At 42.6% G+C, this 18,011-nt stretch overlaps 1 protein-coding gene across 1 annotated transcript in view; it reads left to right on the top strand.

The window, feature by feature from the left end:
* Positions 1 to 519: 519 nt before the first annotated feature.
* LOC125705950 (MAP kinase-activating death domain protein-like) overlaps positions 520 to 18,011 on the top strand; it is a 53,773-nt gene continuing 36,281 nt past the window's right edge. Inside the window, 4 exon segments of the mRNA XM_048972338.1 lie at positions 520 to 779; positions 12,292 to 12,484; positions 14,048 to 14,626; positions 16,965 to 17,268. Of these exon segments, the coding sequence (XP_048828295.1) occupies positions 12,426 to 12,484; positions 14,048 to 14,626; positions 16,965 to 17,268 (942 nt within the window). The 5' untranslated portion in view covers positions 520 to 779; positions 12,292 to 12,425.

Below are 18,011 nucleotides of genomic sequence, written 5' to 3'. Positions count from 1 at the left end.
GTCGCCATTGATCAATTAGTTACCCATACACAAAATCGAAATTTACACATGCGGGCGCCGTTTCTTCTCGAAAACAATGCCATTAACGCAGTATTCCCCTAGGGGGAGCTTTCACTTACGAAAAGAAAATCTAACTTTAATTTCCCAGGCCGTCATCTAATTTATTTATGAATTATCTCTCCTTACGTATATGTATGTTGTGGAATACTTCATACCTGCAATATTAGCTTAAATGAAAGCATCTGCAAATAACGCTCATAACAACTTAAGTTGCAGCTGAGCGCTTGGTCCACGCCAAAGGTCCAAATGGACTGTACCATTACAAATGGGGGATGTAATATGCGCTCTGTGTACTTATACAGATGAATAGGCTAGTATATACAGTTCGGTTTCGCTATTATTGAACGTACAGTTCACGCCACTTCATGCTAACTTTACAATTACAGCTATACGCAATTTTACGTACACCGCAATGGCGAAGAAGGCTGTAGACGATACGAGGCAGAGAAACGCATAGCCCCGACCCACACGCGTGGCTGTCGACCTCCCCGCTCCGGAAGATAGTAGGATCTTCCCACGCGATGCGGAACTCGACGCGATGACGTATCAGCGGAGGTGAGAGCTGTCATGCAGCCTGACGGGCTTGTAGTGCAGCATCTCCGGTGAGCACAAAGGAGCCTCCGATGATTAACAAGTACGCCTGGAATATTATTCAGAAACCACCATACGTCTTGAGTCCATTATAGTTTGCCAGAAAGCCATACAGCTGAATCGGACAGGTAAGTGGACGAGCAAAGACAGCATTTTTAGAGTAATTAGCAGTATGTTGTTGACTGTTCCGTCGTTATTTGTTATCCAACAACATACGCATCTTCTCCAGCGGCTGTGCATTATAACTAGCGAGGAAGGTATTATAAAAAAGTTCACAGTAGCTGCTGTAACAAGCACGGGAAACCTAAAAAAAAAAACAAAAAAACTTAACATAGCGTCATTATTTTGTAGGTGTTGTCAGGCAGTCGTGCACTTTCCGACGCGGATCGTGACAAACCTGCAGGACCTTAGTGAGCATCATCACCGCTGCAAGCAATCAGTAGTGTTTTCGAGAGTTGATAAGCACGCAGATGTACTTTCTTCAAAGATGGCTCATTTCTTCTTGAAAACGTAGCTGATCCGTTCCGTTGTTACACGTGTCCCAAACCAGGGATGAGTATCCCACCGGACTGTACACTATCTCTCCGGCCAGTGTGATCGCTGCCTGGCTTCTAATGCACTGTGGACGGATGTGCAAAGCGTCCCCATGATCAAAACAGATGACAACCTTATAAGCACATGACAAGCCTGGAAGAGTCGCGGCCCGGACTGTGAAATGAATTTCGTTGTGCCGTTAACATCTTATTATCATCTTATTTTATCAATTTAATATTAACGTGGCGTCAATAAAGAGACGGTGTAGTGTTGAACTAAATCTAATGGGCTGCAGAATGCAGCTGATCCCACCAGGGCCGCACTCGATATGCCTAAATCGCGTTGTCATTGGTGTTTATTTGGTGTAAGTTTTGGTTTAAAATGGTGCAAATCCACGCTTTTCGTCTTTGGGCCAGTGTCTTGTGATCACACCTCATAAGCTGCATTAGTGTGAATACGCAATGGGTAATATGATATTGTTCTGCGAAAGCGTTGATAAATTACTTTATATGATTTTCTTCCCCTCGAAGCCAGCTTCGACAGGAGCGTATTTTGAAGTTTAAACTCTGACCAGAGATACTATCTGTGTACTGACCTTCTGTTAACACAATTAAGCACCGGCACCTTGTTTACCTACCAGGCCAAGTTTGTTTTACATCCCCGTATTTCTTTGTTGCTCCCCTCTGTCGGGCTGATGCTATTACAAAGAGTATCCACTGCGAATAATTAAAAATAAACTGAATGAGAGACGGGGCTGTTTGCTCTGTCAGTATTCCGCTGTCCGCTTTTGATTGCAAAGGTAATCCCAGATAATAAGAGGTAACCGGATAGCGTTGTGCTCCCTTTTTTGTGGGTCCTGCCCTCCTGCTGATTCTTCATTGACGTCAGTATGTGCCGGCGTGTTTGCAGGTTGCCTTTATGCCACCTCAAATGAACTGCCGTTGTAGAAATGATATGCGAAAGTAAATTTATCCTGGAATATTTTTAATTAAAAAGTTTATTTTTATTGCTGCCGTTGACACACATGTAGAAAAAGGGGATACCTTTCTGTACAGTGCCTTGCAAAAACATCCAGACATTCTTGGCAAAGTCAATTCTTGACTTTTTTTTTTTTAACTGTTCTTTCCAATTGATGATTTAATTAAAATGACATTCAAAATGAATTACTTGAAATCAACAGTTGCACCACAATATATGGGGAAAAAGAGAAATATTTAGACTAATTTTGGGAAACCTTAAGTTATTTAAACACACTGATGTTAGCAAGCCAGATATTCACATAATTCTAAGACGGAGGACTTTTAAATTCATGGTGTATCCTAGATGGTAGTAATTTTTTAATTTTTATGAATTTGAAACCTGAACCTGGCCAACCCAGAATATTGCATCAATGGGACCAATAAGTAGAGTGTAGTCATGTGTGGTGCGCTTTGCACTAGTGAAATGTTTTTGTAATGCATGTAATGAAATTTACTTTTTCCCCTCACTATATCTCATTCTCTTTATCTCTCGCTGTGTATGCATTCATAATGGTGTCTGTTACTGATTGTATCAGTCCTTTCAACATTAATATGTTCAAAATAAGACTTGAATTACACTTTGATTCCTTAAGATGCTTGGAGGATTATATGTTAGAATATTGAACCGCAGTATAGACTGTTTAATAGCACTGATTTTTGTTTCTTAGTTTTGAATAATATGTTTCATCTGAAGAAATTGCTCCCAAAACTCTGCAGAGTGTCATGTCATATATAAAATAAAAAAAAGGGCGGCATGGTGGTGCAGTGGTTAGCACTGTTGCCTCACACCTCTGGGACCCGGGTTTGAGTCTCCGCTTGGGTCACATGTGTGTGGAGTTTGCATGTTCTCCCCATGTCGTCGTGGGGTTTCCTCTGAGTACTCCGGTTTCCCCCCACAGTCCAAAAACATGCTGAGGCTAACTGGAGTTACTAAATTGCCCGTAGGTGTGTATGCGTGGGTGAATGGTGTGTGTGTGTGCCCTGCGATGGGCTGGCCCCCCATCCTGGGTTGTTCCCTGTCTCGTGCCCATTGATTCCGGGATAGGCTCCGGACCCCCCGCGACCCAGTAGGATAAGCGGTTTGGATGGATGGATATATATATATATATATATATATATATCAGTTATTGAAATAGTGGATTAAATGTTAGCCTGCACTAGCATTCTTTACAGGCCATACAGGTATATCTGCCTCTGCACAGTGCCTGCCCCTCTTCCACTCTAAGATTTAACTTTCATTGTCAATAAATCAATAAGATATAATAGTATATTTACTTGCTTAGCCTGCATCGCTTTTTACTATTTTTACCCTTGTATAAAACGGGGTATTCTAATTATCAAAGATGCTCACAGGTGCTACAGCAGGACCTCTGGGATGTGAGCTGATGACCTTTGTTACGACAGTGTGGCCTTAATCATCGCACTAATACTGCGGTCATTATTTCAGGCCCAGTGCAGGTTCTTCAGTGCAGTAATTCGCTGGCCTCAATACTGAGGATACCAACAAGATTTGGGTTTCTTGTAGAAATATCCCGAAGGAGCCATAGTTTGATAATGATGGTGATTATCTTTAAGCTATTCAGGAGTGAATTGTAACAGCTCCTGGTTGGTGGCAGGTATTTTGGTAATAGCTGTTTCACAGGCTTTTATACATGTATAATTGAACATAGGTCTTTGGTAAAGGGTCTATGTGAGGAGTTTTATACTCTAATATTTTGTCAGAACTGTTTTTTTTTTCTTTTCTAAAAGGAAAATTGTTTTCCAGGGACCCTTCATTAGCCGAAAAACAAACTGATGTAATATTTTCCGGCAGTCCATTAAACAGATGGCCGGTCTTCATCTCCTGTGCTAAATACATTTTTCTAGCTTTATGGTTTTGACATCTCTAATTAAATTTCATATAAAGTATGTCATGGTGGCTCAGAGGGAATGGTCCAGGGTGTAGCCCTGCCTTGTGTCCTATGCTGCCTGGGATAGGCTCCAGACCTCCCCCCGATTTGTTTAGTAGATGTGTATCATCTGCAGCGTTCTACCTTTTCCCCACAACCCTGACTGGGAGATGCTGAATGAACGTTTGGGAGATGGATGAATGAAGCATGCCTTAATTATTCCTATTGTTATATGATGATGGTGGTTAAATCACATTAAGGTTATACAATATTATAAGGGTAACCTTATTCCTTAATAGCCTCGGTTTTCTGAGGTTTTTGTAGAAGTTCCCAGTCGGCCTTGCAGTAGTGGCTTTGCATTGGGCTCCCTCCTTGTCACACTGTCTGAAGGGACTTTGTAACTGCTATCCATTTTTTATGCTGCTTTGAATTATTAAAGCGAATAAGAGCCAGACCACAGACTGCTTGCTGTGGGTTTATGGTAGAGCTGTTGAATGTCACTTGTCACTCCGGAGGAAAGAGCTCTGCAAAAAAAAATGTTTTCCGGAGCCATATTGTAATAAATTATTAAATGATACCATTTAGCAGGTACACCAGTGATGCTTTATGTAGCCGAAAAAAGTTTTTGGTTAAAACCAAACTTTTGCATGTTAATGGTGAAGTTATGTTGCATTTAGTGAGACCAGGACGGTGGTGGTCAGGGATCCGCTAATCCACTAATTAATTGAAGATAAAGTTAGCAAATTAGCGTTTCATTTAACTTTTTAAAACTTGGTGGACCAATTAGCTTCTGCTAAATTTAGTTCCGCTAACTATAAATCCACTCTCATTTTCTTGCAGGTATAGTGAATAAAGTTTAACAGGCAAAAACTTTTGTAAACCCTATAGTCACACATTTCTTCTGTTGTGAACGTGTCTGCTGCAGTCTATCTGGCATGCTGTTGGCTGACTTAGCGTAAACACAAGATGTGATTGGTCAATAACTTGTCGGATTTAAGGTAGTCTGGGTTAAATGTAAGTAAACAAATATAAAGTCCATTCAACCTGGGGTCCCCTGAACTAAGTGGAGAACAGAATCTTACAGATGGGGCTTCAGTGTTGAACAGGTAAAAAGTTTAGGTCTGTTTTTAAGGGTTTCGGTGCCAAAAACCAAACCAATCCAAAACTAAACTCGTGTAAATAAAGTTAGCAGGTAGCAGTTATCGTTAGCTTCCGCAAAATTTTTGTGGTTTATCGTTATCGAATTAAACTGCGGAGTTAGCTTTGATAACCGTTAATCTGCTAACTATTCAGTTGTGTCCACCACTGGATTTGGATCTGTCCAGTGATACGAATGTCAAGATGAATGTGTGGCAGAATGATCTTTCCATTAACCCTCAGTTGTCATTTTGGGTAACATCGTCTGTTAAATGAGTAAAATGGAAATAAGCAGGCTCTCTACAGTAGTAGAACTCTACCTTATGAAAAGAAAGTAACCTTGGTCTGTGAAAGTCTTCTGGCACTGGTAAGATTTTTTTCAGAATATCCTTGGCTCCTAATGGTGGTTACTTTGGCCCTGTAAACTGTAAAATCCAGCTCTAGGTTTCCATGGACACTCGTACTATATCTAGTTTCTTGCCAGGACTGAAGCCTGGTGGCTGAGAGCAGGTGTAGAGTAAACAAATGTGCCCCCTGGGGAGTTTACAGGAGATCCTAGGGGAAGGTTAAGTCGGCTAATCAATGGAAGCCTGGCGCTTGGATCTTTGTTGCTATAATAGCTTAATCAGTTTTGCTGTATTGGGGGGAGGGCTGATTCCTGTCCCTGGAGGGAGCCCCCTTCCCTTGAGTATGATCAACGGATGGAAACGATTGTCTTGGTAAATTTACAGCTTGAAAAATGGGAAAACGCAACGGCAAGTACATAAGGCACTTTGGATTGAAAAATTCAGTTAAGAACTCCGGCTTCAGATGTGATTCTCTCCTTCATGTTCCAGAATCGTGACAGTGAGCCTCGTTGGGCCTTAGAAGGGGCACGAATTTGACGACAGCTGTCCGCATGCGATAAGCCCCTCGGCATCTTGTAATATTCATATTGAAGGAATAAAGCCTTGTGTTAACAGTCTATGAAAGTGAACTGCTACGTTTGTGTGTTATAAAACTTTAATAAGACTGGTGATATTAGGTATTACCAAATTTACAGGCATAGTTGCATGTTGGAGAGCAGTTGGACACTGGTATGATAAACAAGGTTCTCCATGCAAGCCTGTACCCACCTAACCTTTTAAGTACTCATTGTTACAAATGGAAAGCAGATTTTTTTTTTTTTATAGAAATGCAAAGTTGATTGTCTTTTTGCATGTTACAGTAAAATACAGTTATAACGGACTTCAAGGGACCTGGCAAAACACTCCGTTAATTCCAAAGTCCATTATATCCAGAGTTGCTGTTTGCCCAGACCACAACTACAGGACACCATTTACTCATGCCACACCCCAGGAAACACACTTGTGGTACAGATTATTATATTGTACATGTAGTAATCCATCTTTACCTGACCAGATGTGTAACTATTAATAATCCCGACTAGGTATCGGCGCTGGATATCACCGGCATGCCACACGCCTTGTAGGCGTAGCTGCATGTCCGTTATAGCGAACAAAACTACGATGGATATTACCGGCACGCCACGCGTCTTGTAGGCAGGGCCTGCATGTCCATTATACCGAACAAAACTACAGCTAAAAGCGGCCCTGGGGACCAAATTGTTTGTCTGTTACATGTGGAATTCCGTTATATGCCAGTCCACCATATCCGATGCTTTTTCTGCATGTTCTTGAAGGTGCACGGCCTGCACTTTGGTGTCATATGCATAAAACATCAAACAAATAAGTATAATAGTAAGTTGTGGGTTATTTGTGATGGTTCAGGTTTTCTTGGATTGTTGGTGCAATTGTTGTTTTGGCCACTGGAGGCAGTTGATTCTTGAGGACTTATTCACTTACGTAAGCAGGATTAACATGGTCAGCATCAACAATGGCTTTTTCTACCCCCTCCGCTCGTGCTCATGTTTTGGCTCAGCATGTTTAGATAAAAATAGCCCTCACTGCTAGGCCAGTGAAGAAAGCAGATTGAGTTGCTACAGCAACCAAGCAGAATCAGATTAGCTTGGGGTTTATGGGAGAGATTGCATGTGGTGATTGGGGAAGAGAGATGTGAGTCGGGAGGGAGGGTGTCTCCGGGGTCTGTTCCAGTCACCAGTGACTGATGGTGTTGACCAGCTGGTCATATGGCTTCCAAGCTGACCCCCGCACAGTAGGTTTGAGCTCGAAACATAGTGGATGCCCTTGACCTAAATGTAATCAGATTTCTAATTCCCAGAATTCAAAGCAGTATGAGAAAAGTGATATATCTTGGGGATTCCTGAAGTGCTGTGTGATTGGATCATTTTCCTAAGCTTGTTTCATACTTTTTAGCTTTTTGAATGCTTCCCCTTCAGCCAGTTACCTTATGAGGGATGTGTGAATAGCAGGATTGTCAGAAGGCGTGATGAGTGATGAGAGGATCATTAGTGATGGGTGGCGAGTGGCTCAGCAGGTTAAACCTCTGTGCCTGTGATTGGGAAGGTCGCCGGCTCAAGCCCCTCCCCGGATAAGACCCTTGTCTCCCAGCTCCAGGGACGCCGTATGTTGGCTTTCCCTGCGCTGTGACCCCCAAGCTATGGAGAGCAAGATGGGGCAGGCGAAGAGAATAATTCCAGTCTACTCGTACTTGTGCAAATGGCAAATGAAGGATTTGTCTTTATATTTACCTTGGTGTAGAAAGAGTGCACTATAAGACCGTTAGCATGCGTCATGTTGGGAGAAGGTGGGAGATGTTGTGACAGTATTTTTTTTATACTTCTCTCTGTTGAAGGTGGCATTCTCTACTTACTCATAGCTTGACACCTGTCATCATCATTAGCATCTTCATGGTGATCAGCTTAGCTTCATGGTGATTAACTTGGTCACCTGTTACTCCAACTTTGTTCTATTCTAGGGGAGTCGTGTCACTGCAGAGGTGCTTTTCAAATGCTTCGTAACATACGCCCACAACACACTTGTTTTCTTCTTCTCTCTCTCACACGGGTAAAGACTTCTTGTTGAAGAGCAGCTCTTTGCTGTTCGTCATACAGCATGTGTTGTAGTCTTATCAGGACTCGCTTGCGTGAGTCAGATTCAGAACCTCTTCAGTCACATGAGTCATGAAGAACTCTGTAATGAGGCAATAAAATAAATTTCAATCTTTGTGATAATCATAAAAAGACCTGAAAATTCCCTGTAACAATATCAGCAAATGATGTAGTGGTAACAGTGCTGATAATAATCGGTCATAATAAGTGTAGTTCTACTGACGGTTTGGAAAATGTTGTTTTATAGTATAAATAAGTTAAGCTTTTCTTGATAAGATCAAAGGTAGCCTACTCGTGGTGGGTGCATGTTTATGTGTGAGTTATTGTGGATGGCATACTTCTGTAGTTATCTTTAAAAATGATGTTTTTTCTTTCTGCATAGTCCAGTATGCAGCATAGTTCAAATGTCAGGCATTGTAATGTTCCTGAACATAAATGGTGATATAAATATGATTTGACACGTTCTGATGTTTAGAAGACATCTTAATCAATAACGTTGAACACTGACACATTTATCCTGCAACTGTCATGACCAGATGGGGGGCAGGGGGGGGGGGGGGGAACAAATCAGACTCTTCTGTGTTTTGTGGACCGGATCTCCGAAGCATGTGTGAATGAAGCTAAAGAGCTTCAGAAGGTTTCACGGCTATTTAGTTGCTTCAAAAATTATCGATACACAAACTGAAATCATTTTACCAAGTTTTAAATTAGCAACTGCAAATAAATCATAGCGCTGCTAATTCTTTTTTGCACATACATTAAAATAATAACATGGGTAATACCTTATGTGAACGCAGGAAAACCACATCAAATGCACATCAACATTAAAAATCTCCAGAGTACTAACACTGCCTTCCTCCTTGTTTCCTCTAACAGAAAACAAACCCACGTAGCATGATGCACCAGCGCACCTGCGTCTGGGAGACTGTGATTAAATTTTGTTGGTGCTGGACAGTGTTTAACATGAATAGATTTCAAAATGCAGTGATCAACCACGGTTTCAGTGATAATTGAAATCTGAAATAGTAATACTAAGTGTTAGGAATTTTACCGAGAAACTGGTAAGCATTTCATCTGAACTCGACACGCACACAGTCAGAAGGTGGGAACTGAATCCCCAGACCTGTGGGTTTGAAGCGGCACTAGGGCCCTCCAAGCGATTCTCCATGCCGAACCCTTATTAAATAATAACAACACAAACCCTGAACTTAGTCAGCACCTGCATGTGTTGATTTTCTTTTCCAGCAATATAAAAATCAATATAAATTTGGTTTAGGCCACAATTCTGTTCTGTTTGTATATGGTTCATATGTTTGGACCTGGCTTCAGTTCACTTACGAACTTACGAACATCGATTTGTTTTTGTATTTGCAGCCAAACCTCTGTGCTTTAAATGGGGCTGTGTTCATTTGAATTTATTTTTAACATCGGTGTACAGTTTGCATTTTTCTGTGTGTGTGTGTGTGTGTGTGTGATATTCTTGTTTTTTTTTTTTATTTTAATTGTCTCAATTCCCTAATCAGATTTGTTTGTGCTCTTGCCTCCGAACAATGAACAATAAAAAGAGATTGTTAACCAGCATGGAATGGGGGCTGTTTTTGTTGTTTTATGTAACAGTGAAAACAAGTGTGTTCAGTCTGGATAATCTAAACATGAGGGTGATTTTAAAATCTTATTGTTTCTGGAGGGCAGGTCTTCCTGCTTTCGGAGAATAAAAGTTCTTTATGTGCGTATTATTTGAAGACATGGTGTGTTCTGAGAGAGCATGATAATTCATCTTTAATTTATGAATGTTCAGCCATCTACTGATTGTGTTGTAAGTTTGCGTCATAACTGAAGCCTTGAAAAAAGCAGTAAAGAATAACTTAAAATTGTAGGATTTCGTGTGGCTGATATATGCCTTAGATATACAGTAGTTGGGGGGGGGGGGGGGGGGGGAGGCTCGACTTTGCTTGTACATGAATAATAAACAACTCGCACCCTATCCCGGACCCCCCACCCCCAGAGCTTGCTGGGTTTAGGGTCCAGGCCTTAACACTGTCTTGGCTTAGTGGTTATAGAATATGGATGGATAAATTAAAAGCTAGACAGTTAATTTGCAGTTGATTTGATTTGCGATGAAGAAAACTAACATAAACTTGGTTGAATATGAAGGCTCGTTTCGGCTGTTGTAGAGCTTAGTAAATGCTCTTTAGTAAACCTTGCCCCTTTTATGTTGTATGGAAAGTGTAGATTGTGATTTCTTCAGCAAAAATGTCAAATTCTGATAGGATGAGTTTATTTTTTTCCCCATTTATAAACTTTGATTGGAACCCAGTGTTGCAAGAATATTCAGGCAGTTTTCTTATTTTGCGGCCCCGTTATCTTGCTTTCAAAGTAACCTGCCGCTCATTTATATGTCACCAGCCATAACACTGCTTATATTCAATTTCCTCCCTGTCAGTTTGTTATTTATAATAGCTGCTGCTGAAGCGAGTCAAGAGAAAGATTGGTGTTCGTTTAAGAGTGCAACAAGCAGCTGCATAATTTTTAGATGGGGATTGATGAGATTCGGTCCATTAAACTTTCTCTGAGTGACCCCCCCCCCCCCCCCCCCCCCCCCCGGTGTTGTATGACGTAATGCCTTTGGCATTTGTGTTTTTCCACTCTAGTCTGATGTAAAGCCTTTAAGGCCATAGAGTCCAGGGACACTGTGTGGCTTACTGGGTTAAGACACTGTGCCTGCTATCAGAAGGTTATTGGTTCAAATCCCTGGGTTGACGGAGTGGTGTCACCATTGCACCCCTGTACAAGGTTATTAACCTCCGAGTTGCTCGCAGGGCGGTCCTGTCTGGATCTGCTTTCTTAAAAAAAAATATTGATTGGGTAATAAAGGCTGTTTCTCTAACTTTGTGTTTGTGATATTACTGCCACCCCCCCCGCACTCCCCCCATGCAAATGTTCCTGTTCACCAAGCAGCTGATGGAAGGTGTGACATCACTTGATGGTCCACCTTGTGACCTTGTGTCTTCTTATTGGAGGGGAAGTTCTAGTCACGACGTTGGCAATGTGAGTCAGGTGCGGGCATAGCATCCCCCCGCCCCCCTCAGGCTGCACATCGCGTAGGAGGCCTTAGGAATACTAACTAATCACACTGACAACTCAAACTCTTCTGCTGCGCTGTCCTCACTCTTGCTACACAATTAATTAAGTGGAGCTGTAGGAAAAACGTTCCTTACCTTGAGGTGCTATACCGTATTTGACCTCGTGCTTTTTTTTTTCCTGTAAAACGGGTTTTAATGTTTTCCTTCCTGGAAATAGTGCTTAAGGTCACTTCTTCAGTGGTCGATCTGGACTCTTAGGAATACAGTAATGGTGTGCTCTGTGATAATGTACGTGCCTGTGGTTTGTGGTCTTGCGTGGAGGAAGAATCCAAAATGACCTACTTGCCGGGCTGCGGACGTGTTCTTGGGAATGAGCAGCTGGTGGTCGTCTCGCACACTTTTGGGGATGTTCAGGCGGCAGGGTCTTCAAAAACCGCACACTAACCTCGGTCAAAAGAAAGCTGCATGATCTGCGGATAGCGGGCTAAAATGAACGCATGTGAGAATGCGTATTGAAATGCGCGGCGGGTGGTATTCTGTTCATATGGCTCTCGGCGGCAAACTCGCGGGGCAGAAGGGCTTGTGTACCAGGTGTCCACATGTAGGCTGGCAGTCTTGCTGGTATTGTAGCCCTGGGCCATTTAGTTGCCTTCACTGTTTTCATGGGCACTGCTACTTCAGGAAAGGGGGGTGGGGGGGGGGGTCATGTGGACGTTTCTACCAGTGCTCATTTTTTGGGTCAGTTGCAAATACAAAGAGTTCCTGTGGTGAAAACTAAACGTATTAGATGGATTTGTGTTCCGCCTGTTCTGCCTGGCCATTGTAGGGCGACAGCCAGCATCTGTTTCATTAAGCTGGAGATGAGGATAACTTACTGTAATTACATTGCAGATAAGTCTTTCGCATGGAGATAAGTCTTTAACTTTCCTTTTCCTTTCTTTGTTCCTGTCTTTCTTTCAAAATTTCAGATATTTCACTACGGAGAGTTTGCAGGACTTCAGAATGGTTTTAACGTTGTGCATTTCTGGGCTCTGAGGTACAGCATTGGTGCATCTCCATGACTGGATACATTGTTCTGCGATGACTTAAAAAGGAGAAGGAAATGGAGAAGAAGAAGCCATGTTCCCGGCTGCTGGACTATCTGGCGGTGGTGGGAGCCAGGTGAGTTCTGCGGCTGCCTTCGTTGTTTTAGGAACTGGAATTCTGTTCTTGAATCCAGAACTGGACAATAAATAGATGTCAGTCTCTGCAAATAGCAGTACGTTTGTTGCCATATTTGGTATTGAATAGTTTTAAAGGGTTTTCACGTTCTGATCCGATTGAAATGCTTGAAATGTTTAGTGTTATAAAGCCTGACATTTAAAATTCTCAGTTCAAATTTTCAATTAATTCTCAACGACAACAATAAATAAAGAGTAGAGAAATATTTGTGAACTAACTGCATTGAAGGTTATGCATTTGCAAGTATCAGTTATTACACAATTAATTTGCATCGCAATACCTTTGCACCTTTGATTTTATCAGTTCTAGCTCAAGAGGATATAAATGCTGGAAAATGTGAGTTACTGTGTTTTAGTGCCTGGTGTAATGCAATCCAGATTAATAACCTGAACTAATCTGGCCTCACTAATATGTACTCTTCATTCTTGATTTTTGCTGAGATTCTTTTAAATATCCAATAAAATTTAAGCCTTTTTGTAGTCTTTACCTTGATTGTAATATGACAATTCGTTGAAAATGTCCCTTTTTATAAAATCACAATTGCATACTGATAGTTTATTTATTTATTTATTTATTTTGTAAAATTAGCATTTCAATATTGTCAGTAGTTTAGATACTCAGGAAAGTAGTGTTAAGCTGGGTCTACACTCTGCTTTTAAGATCAGTAGTAATTAGTACTAGCCAGTGGGCCATATCTGAGGCTACGTCGTAAAAAATTTAAGGCGCTAAAATTTTGTCACGGGAGTTTTCGAAAGAACAGACGTGCATCCACACTACCGTTATCACTAGTATTGGGGAAAAAAAACTGCATTCTAACTGCTCCAAGTAAAAGGCAAATGACGTAGCTTACGACGACACAAATAATTAGCTTTAGTATTTGTGTAATTACATACAGATGCTCCTTTACTTACGAATGAGATACGTTCCGAACGGCCGTTCATAAATTGAAATATTCAAGTCGTTATTCAACATGATTTTAAGAGTATACGCAAGTACAAAGAACTAGGATGCTGTGAGTTCGCACGCTACGGCGGGAGTAGCGGCCAGAAGTCGTACTAAGTGGAATTGGTACGCAGAAACAAAAAAATGATGTTGCGGACAAGAAACGGGAGCCCATTGAACGTAATTTGGACTTGCAGTCCTCTTCGTTCGTATTTCTGAAAGTTCGTAAGTAGAGGAGCGTCTGTATATTGTGTATGAGTTGTTGTCAATGTAGATATTTCTGACATTTTAACTTGCATATTTAGCCAAATCTTTTTATGAATGTCAAAAGGGTCACAAGCCAAGTACGAAGCAATCAGAGCTCACTGATATAAGCATAACAATGTTTTTACGTTTATGGGCATCCGCACTCGTTTGCAGAAAGATTAGTTGTCAAACAGTGCTGAAAATGTTCTCTACTTCTGGGGGAAAAAAAGAACTGTGGTAGTTGGAAGAGAATTTTTGCGTTACTGAACGAAAATGTACCCTGAATTGCTGCTTTTGTTTTTCTCTGGTGTGCAGGCAGCCCAGCAGTGACAGTGTGGCTCAGACCCCCCAGCTCCTGAGACGCTACCCCCTGGAGGACCATGCTGATTTCGCCCTGCCCCCCGACGTTGTCTTTTTCTGCCAGCCAGAAGGCTGTCTGAGCATGCGGCAGAAGCGCCTGAGCCTGCGTGACGACGCCTCCTTCGTGTTCATGCTCACCGACAAGGACTCTGGAGTCACTCGCTATGGCATCTGCGTCAACTTCTACCGCTCCTTCCAGAGGTGCTTCCGCAAAGCGGACAGAACCGAGGGCCATCGTGGCCGCGAAAAGTGTCCCAAGGGGGCCTCCGGGCCACCAGATGGCGCCGAAGCAGGATACGAAGGCGAGGTCACAGAGAGCGGTGTGCTGCCTCTGGGTGCCGAGCCTGGCCAGGACAAGCGGAGATCCAGGATGGGCTCGAAAAGCCGCAACAGCACCCTCACCTCCCTGTGCATAGTCAGCCACTATCCCTTCTTCTCCACCTTCAGGGAGTGCCTCTACATCCTCAAGAGGCTGGTGGACTGCTGCAGTGAGCGGCTTTCCAAGAGGCCCGGCATCCCCAAGGCCATTCAGAGGTGAGCTTCCCTGGTCACTGTTCAGCTCTGGTGTAGTCTGGGGGGGTGGCAGTTTATTCTGGGGTGGGGGTGTCAATGACCCGTGTCAAAGCAATCTCCCTCCTTGTTCTGCCTATTATCTGTATAAGTCAAAGACCAAAACATTTTTTCATTTAGCAGAGACTATTATCCCAAGCAGGGTCAGTCAGTCTCTGGAGCAATTAGGAGTTAAGAACCTTGCTCAAGGGCCCAATGGTTAAATCACTCTGTCAACCCTGGGATTTGAACTAGTGACCTTCTGATGTCAGGCTTTGCATCCAAACCCACCGAGCCACATACCTCCCACAATATCTGATGGAGCAGCTCCGGAGTTTTCCGGAATTTGATTATAGCTTAATTATTTCCTATTTTTAGCAATCCAATTTGTATCAAAATCTTAAGAAAACATTGTTACATGATCAGCGCGTCACATGATTGGATTATCTTCATGCTATATGCTAAATTTACATGGGTCATTTCTTATGGGCTTATGGGCTGTTCCTGCTTATGGGTGATTGAACCGGTCTTAATGCTATGCTACTGCAATGTCAAGGTGGCCAAGCAACTTTGCATGATAACCCACAGCTGTGTCCTGTTTGGTGTTCTGGAAAACGGTGGTTTCCCTACCAGGTGATAAAACAGTTGGATTCACAGATCAGGCTCGCAGATCGGCTTCAGTGTTTCTATGGTTACCTGGAGGAGAAATGCATTTATTGTGGAGTATCAGGTTGGGAACAGATGCCTGGGAAGGCTTGGCTATGGAGTCGGTCCTGAGCTTCATCATTATGGATGTATGCACTGAACAGTGGGATGAACCCTCTGGGGGAATCTATGCAAACTGATCAGCTTCATTTATCTGGATGTGGAATGTCTCACTAAATGTTGTTGTTATTCTCTGGGCTGAAGGAGTCTTGAATTAATTTAAAAATGACAGTAAATGGCAGCGAATTAAAGCGTTCGTGAAATCATGTTGGCACGCAGAGTCGCGGACCCCCCTGTCAGCCACATTCCTCTTGGCACCCCTTGTTTCTCCATATCTCATGGACTGTGGTCTGCCTGTGACCCCAGTCTCACCCCATCCCTGTGGCTCTTGCTTTGAAGTAGGAGAGGAAACTAAAACCTGCCGCTAGAAGGTATCATTTGCTCTGCAGTGACACTAATGACACGCCCTCTGGCTCTCCCTACATGACCTGTAATTTCAGCTCGGCCAATAGGAAATCCTTTCTATCGATGATTCATGTCCTTTGTGCTTTGGTGACTGACCAAGCAGAAAAGAATCAAACAAAGACTCGCATCCCATAAGATGGAGGACCTCACGCCAGACCCCAGTTGTGGTGGACTCCACAGTATATTTGTCCTCCTGGGGATTCAAACCAATTTACCTACTGGTAACGTGGTCCAGGCTTAATTTTATTTTGTCACTCAGCCAGAAATGGCAAATAGTTTTATGTTACATAATCAAATTAGTTTCCCTCTTGATACATACGTCCTTCTGGAATAGTTTTATAGTTGTTGAATTCGTAAAACAACGACAACAGGAAATGCCTGCCATTTGCCATATTTTATCTTTATGGCAATAGAAATGGTTAATGCTTAATAATGCTTAGTATTTGTTGTTGTCGTTGGATGCCTGAGAGATAAATTTGAGGCAGAATTATTAACGAGTCATTCATGCTTTCAATCTCTGGTGATCCCTCTTTGTTCATAGTCCTAATTAAACAAACAGATTTTTTTTTCCTTTGGGAAGGGACATTAATAAGGGAAATTAAGATAAATGTTAGACAGGGTATTTCAAAATCTAAGTCAAAGTTCTTTTCATCTGTCTGTCGATAAGTACAGCATGGATATAGAATCTTAATTTAAAAATTAATATAAACACATCCATTTCCTCTCTCCTTGGTACAGAAATGCCCTCAGCGTGCCGTCGATACTAATTTTGTCACTGCAAAAGCAATGATTTCTCCATGATATTAGTGGGCTGTAATATGATTTAGCAGGAAAAAAAGCTTTTGTCTAAAGCCAAATAGGAATAAGCTCTGAACTCATTTATTCTGTCCGTTCTGTTGGTCAGTTCTGTGTCATGAAAACAATGCCTTTTATTATGATATAGGAATATTATTACAGGAATATATTATAGCCACTTCTGCCTACTGCACCCCTCCCACAAATCTGCTTCATATAGTACCTAATCATTAGTATATAGTGCCTGAAATATTGATGTAAATTCTGAGTAATTGTGAGTCTCTCCTGCCCTGAAGGGTATGGGAGCTGTGCCTGTAATGCAGGGGGATGTCACTGTCTGGCCCGTCCCCTGTCTCAGGGACACGATGTGGCGCGTGTTCACCGGTGCCCTGACGCTGGAGGAGAGCAGCGGGGTGCTACTGCAGGACCTCCGTGAGATCGAGGCCTGGGTGTACCGCCTGCTGCGTGCGCCCGTGCCCACGGCGGGCCAGCAGCGCGCGGACGTGGAGGTGCTGCCCCGCGACATGCAGCCCGCTCTCACCTTTGCCCTGCCCGACTCGTCCCGCTTTACCATGGTGGACTTTCCCCTGCACCTACCCCTGGAGCTGCTGGGTGTGGATGCCTGCCTGCAGGTGCTTACCTGCATCCTGCTGGAGCACAAGGTAGCTCCGCCTCCTGGTTGCCGCCCATTGGCCCTTTCTTTGACTCCGCCTACTGCTATTCTTATTTGTCCTTAGGTCCCCGAACGATACTAAATAAAATTTAAATGCAGCAGTGCAAATCATAATTCAAATACACAAACACACACACAATGACAATTAAGATATTCTATTTCGTGCATTCATATCCGTGCTGTTACTCCGGTTGTACTTCAAAGTCATCTAAACCAAAGGAAAAATATTTCCAACATAAATTTCAAGCTTGCCTTTAATGCAGATAGAGCCCCCAAGTGGCAAAGTCATGGCACTGGAAGCATGTCAGGCATTTTAAGCGGCTGTAATCTCAGCCATTGCAGTTATCAGGTCATTTGAAAGGGTTGTGGTTGGTACTCGGTGTGGCACTGAGTCAATGTGTCAGAGCTTCACCAGGCATCTGGAACATGCGTCTCGTGACTCTCTTTTAATAACGCGGAAGGCCGCCTGCAGTTACTGCCTGTATGGGTACAGCGTTTAATGTGATAGCAAGTATCCATCCAGACTCGTGTTGGAGTGCATTGGCACTTCATTGTGGGTAAAAATACGGTAAAGGACACGGACTCCCGTCTTTTAGTTTAACAGTATTGCCGGCTCTCGACTAAAACTGACTTAAGTAAATCTCGATTTATGCAAAAAATATCCGCGATTATAGAGTTTACGAAAGCGCTAATGAAAAAAAAACCCTTTGGTATAAAAGGGTAAATCCGTAA

Source organism: Brienomyrus brachyistius, chromosome 13, assembly GCF_023856365.1.
Source record: "Brienomyrus brachyistius isolate T26 chromosome 13, BBRACH_0.4, whole genome shotgun sequence".
Classification (NCBI taxonomy): domain Eukaryota; kingdom Metazoa; phylum Chordata; class Actinopteri; order Osteoglossiformes; family Mormyridae; genus Brienomyrus; species Brienomyrus brachyistius.
The sequence above is the reverse complement of the archived record's forward strand: the minus strand, read 5'-3'. Positions and strand labels throughout refer to the sequence as shown.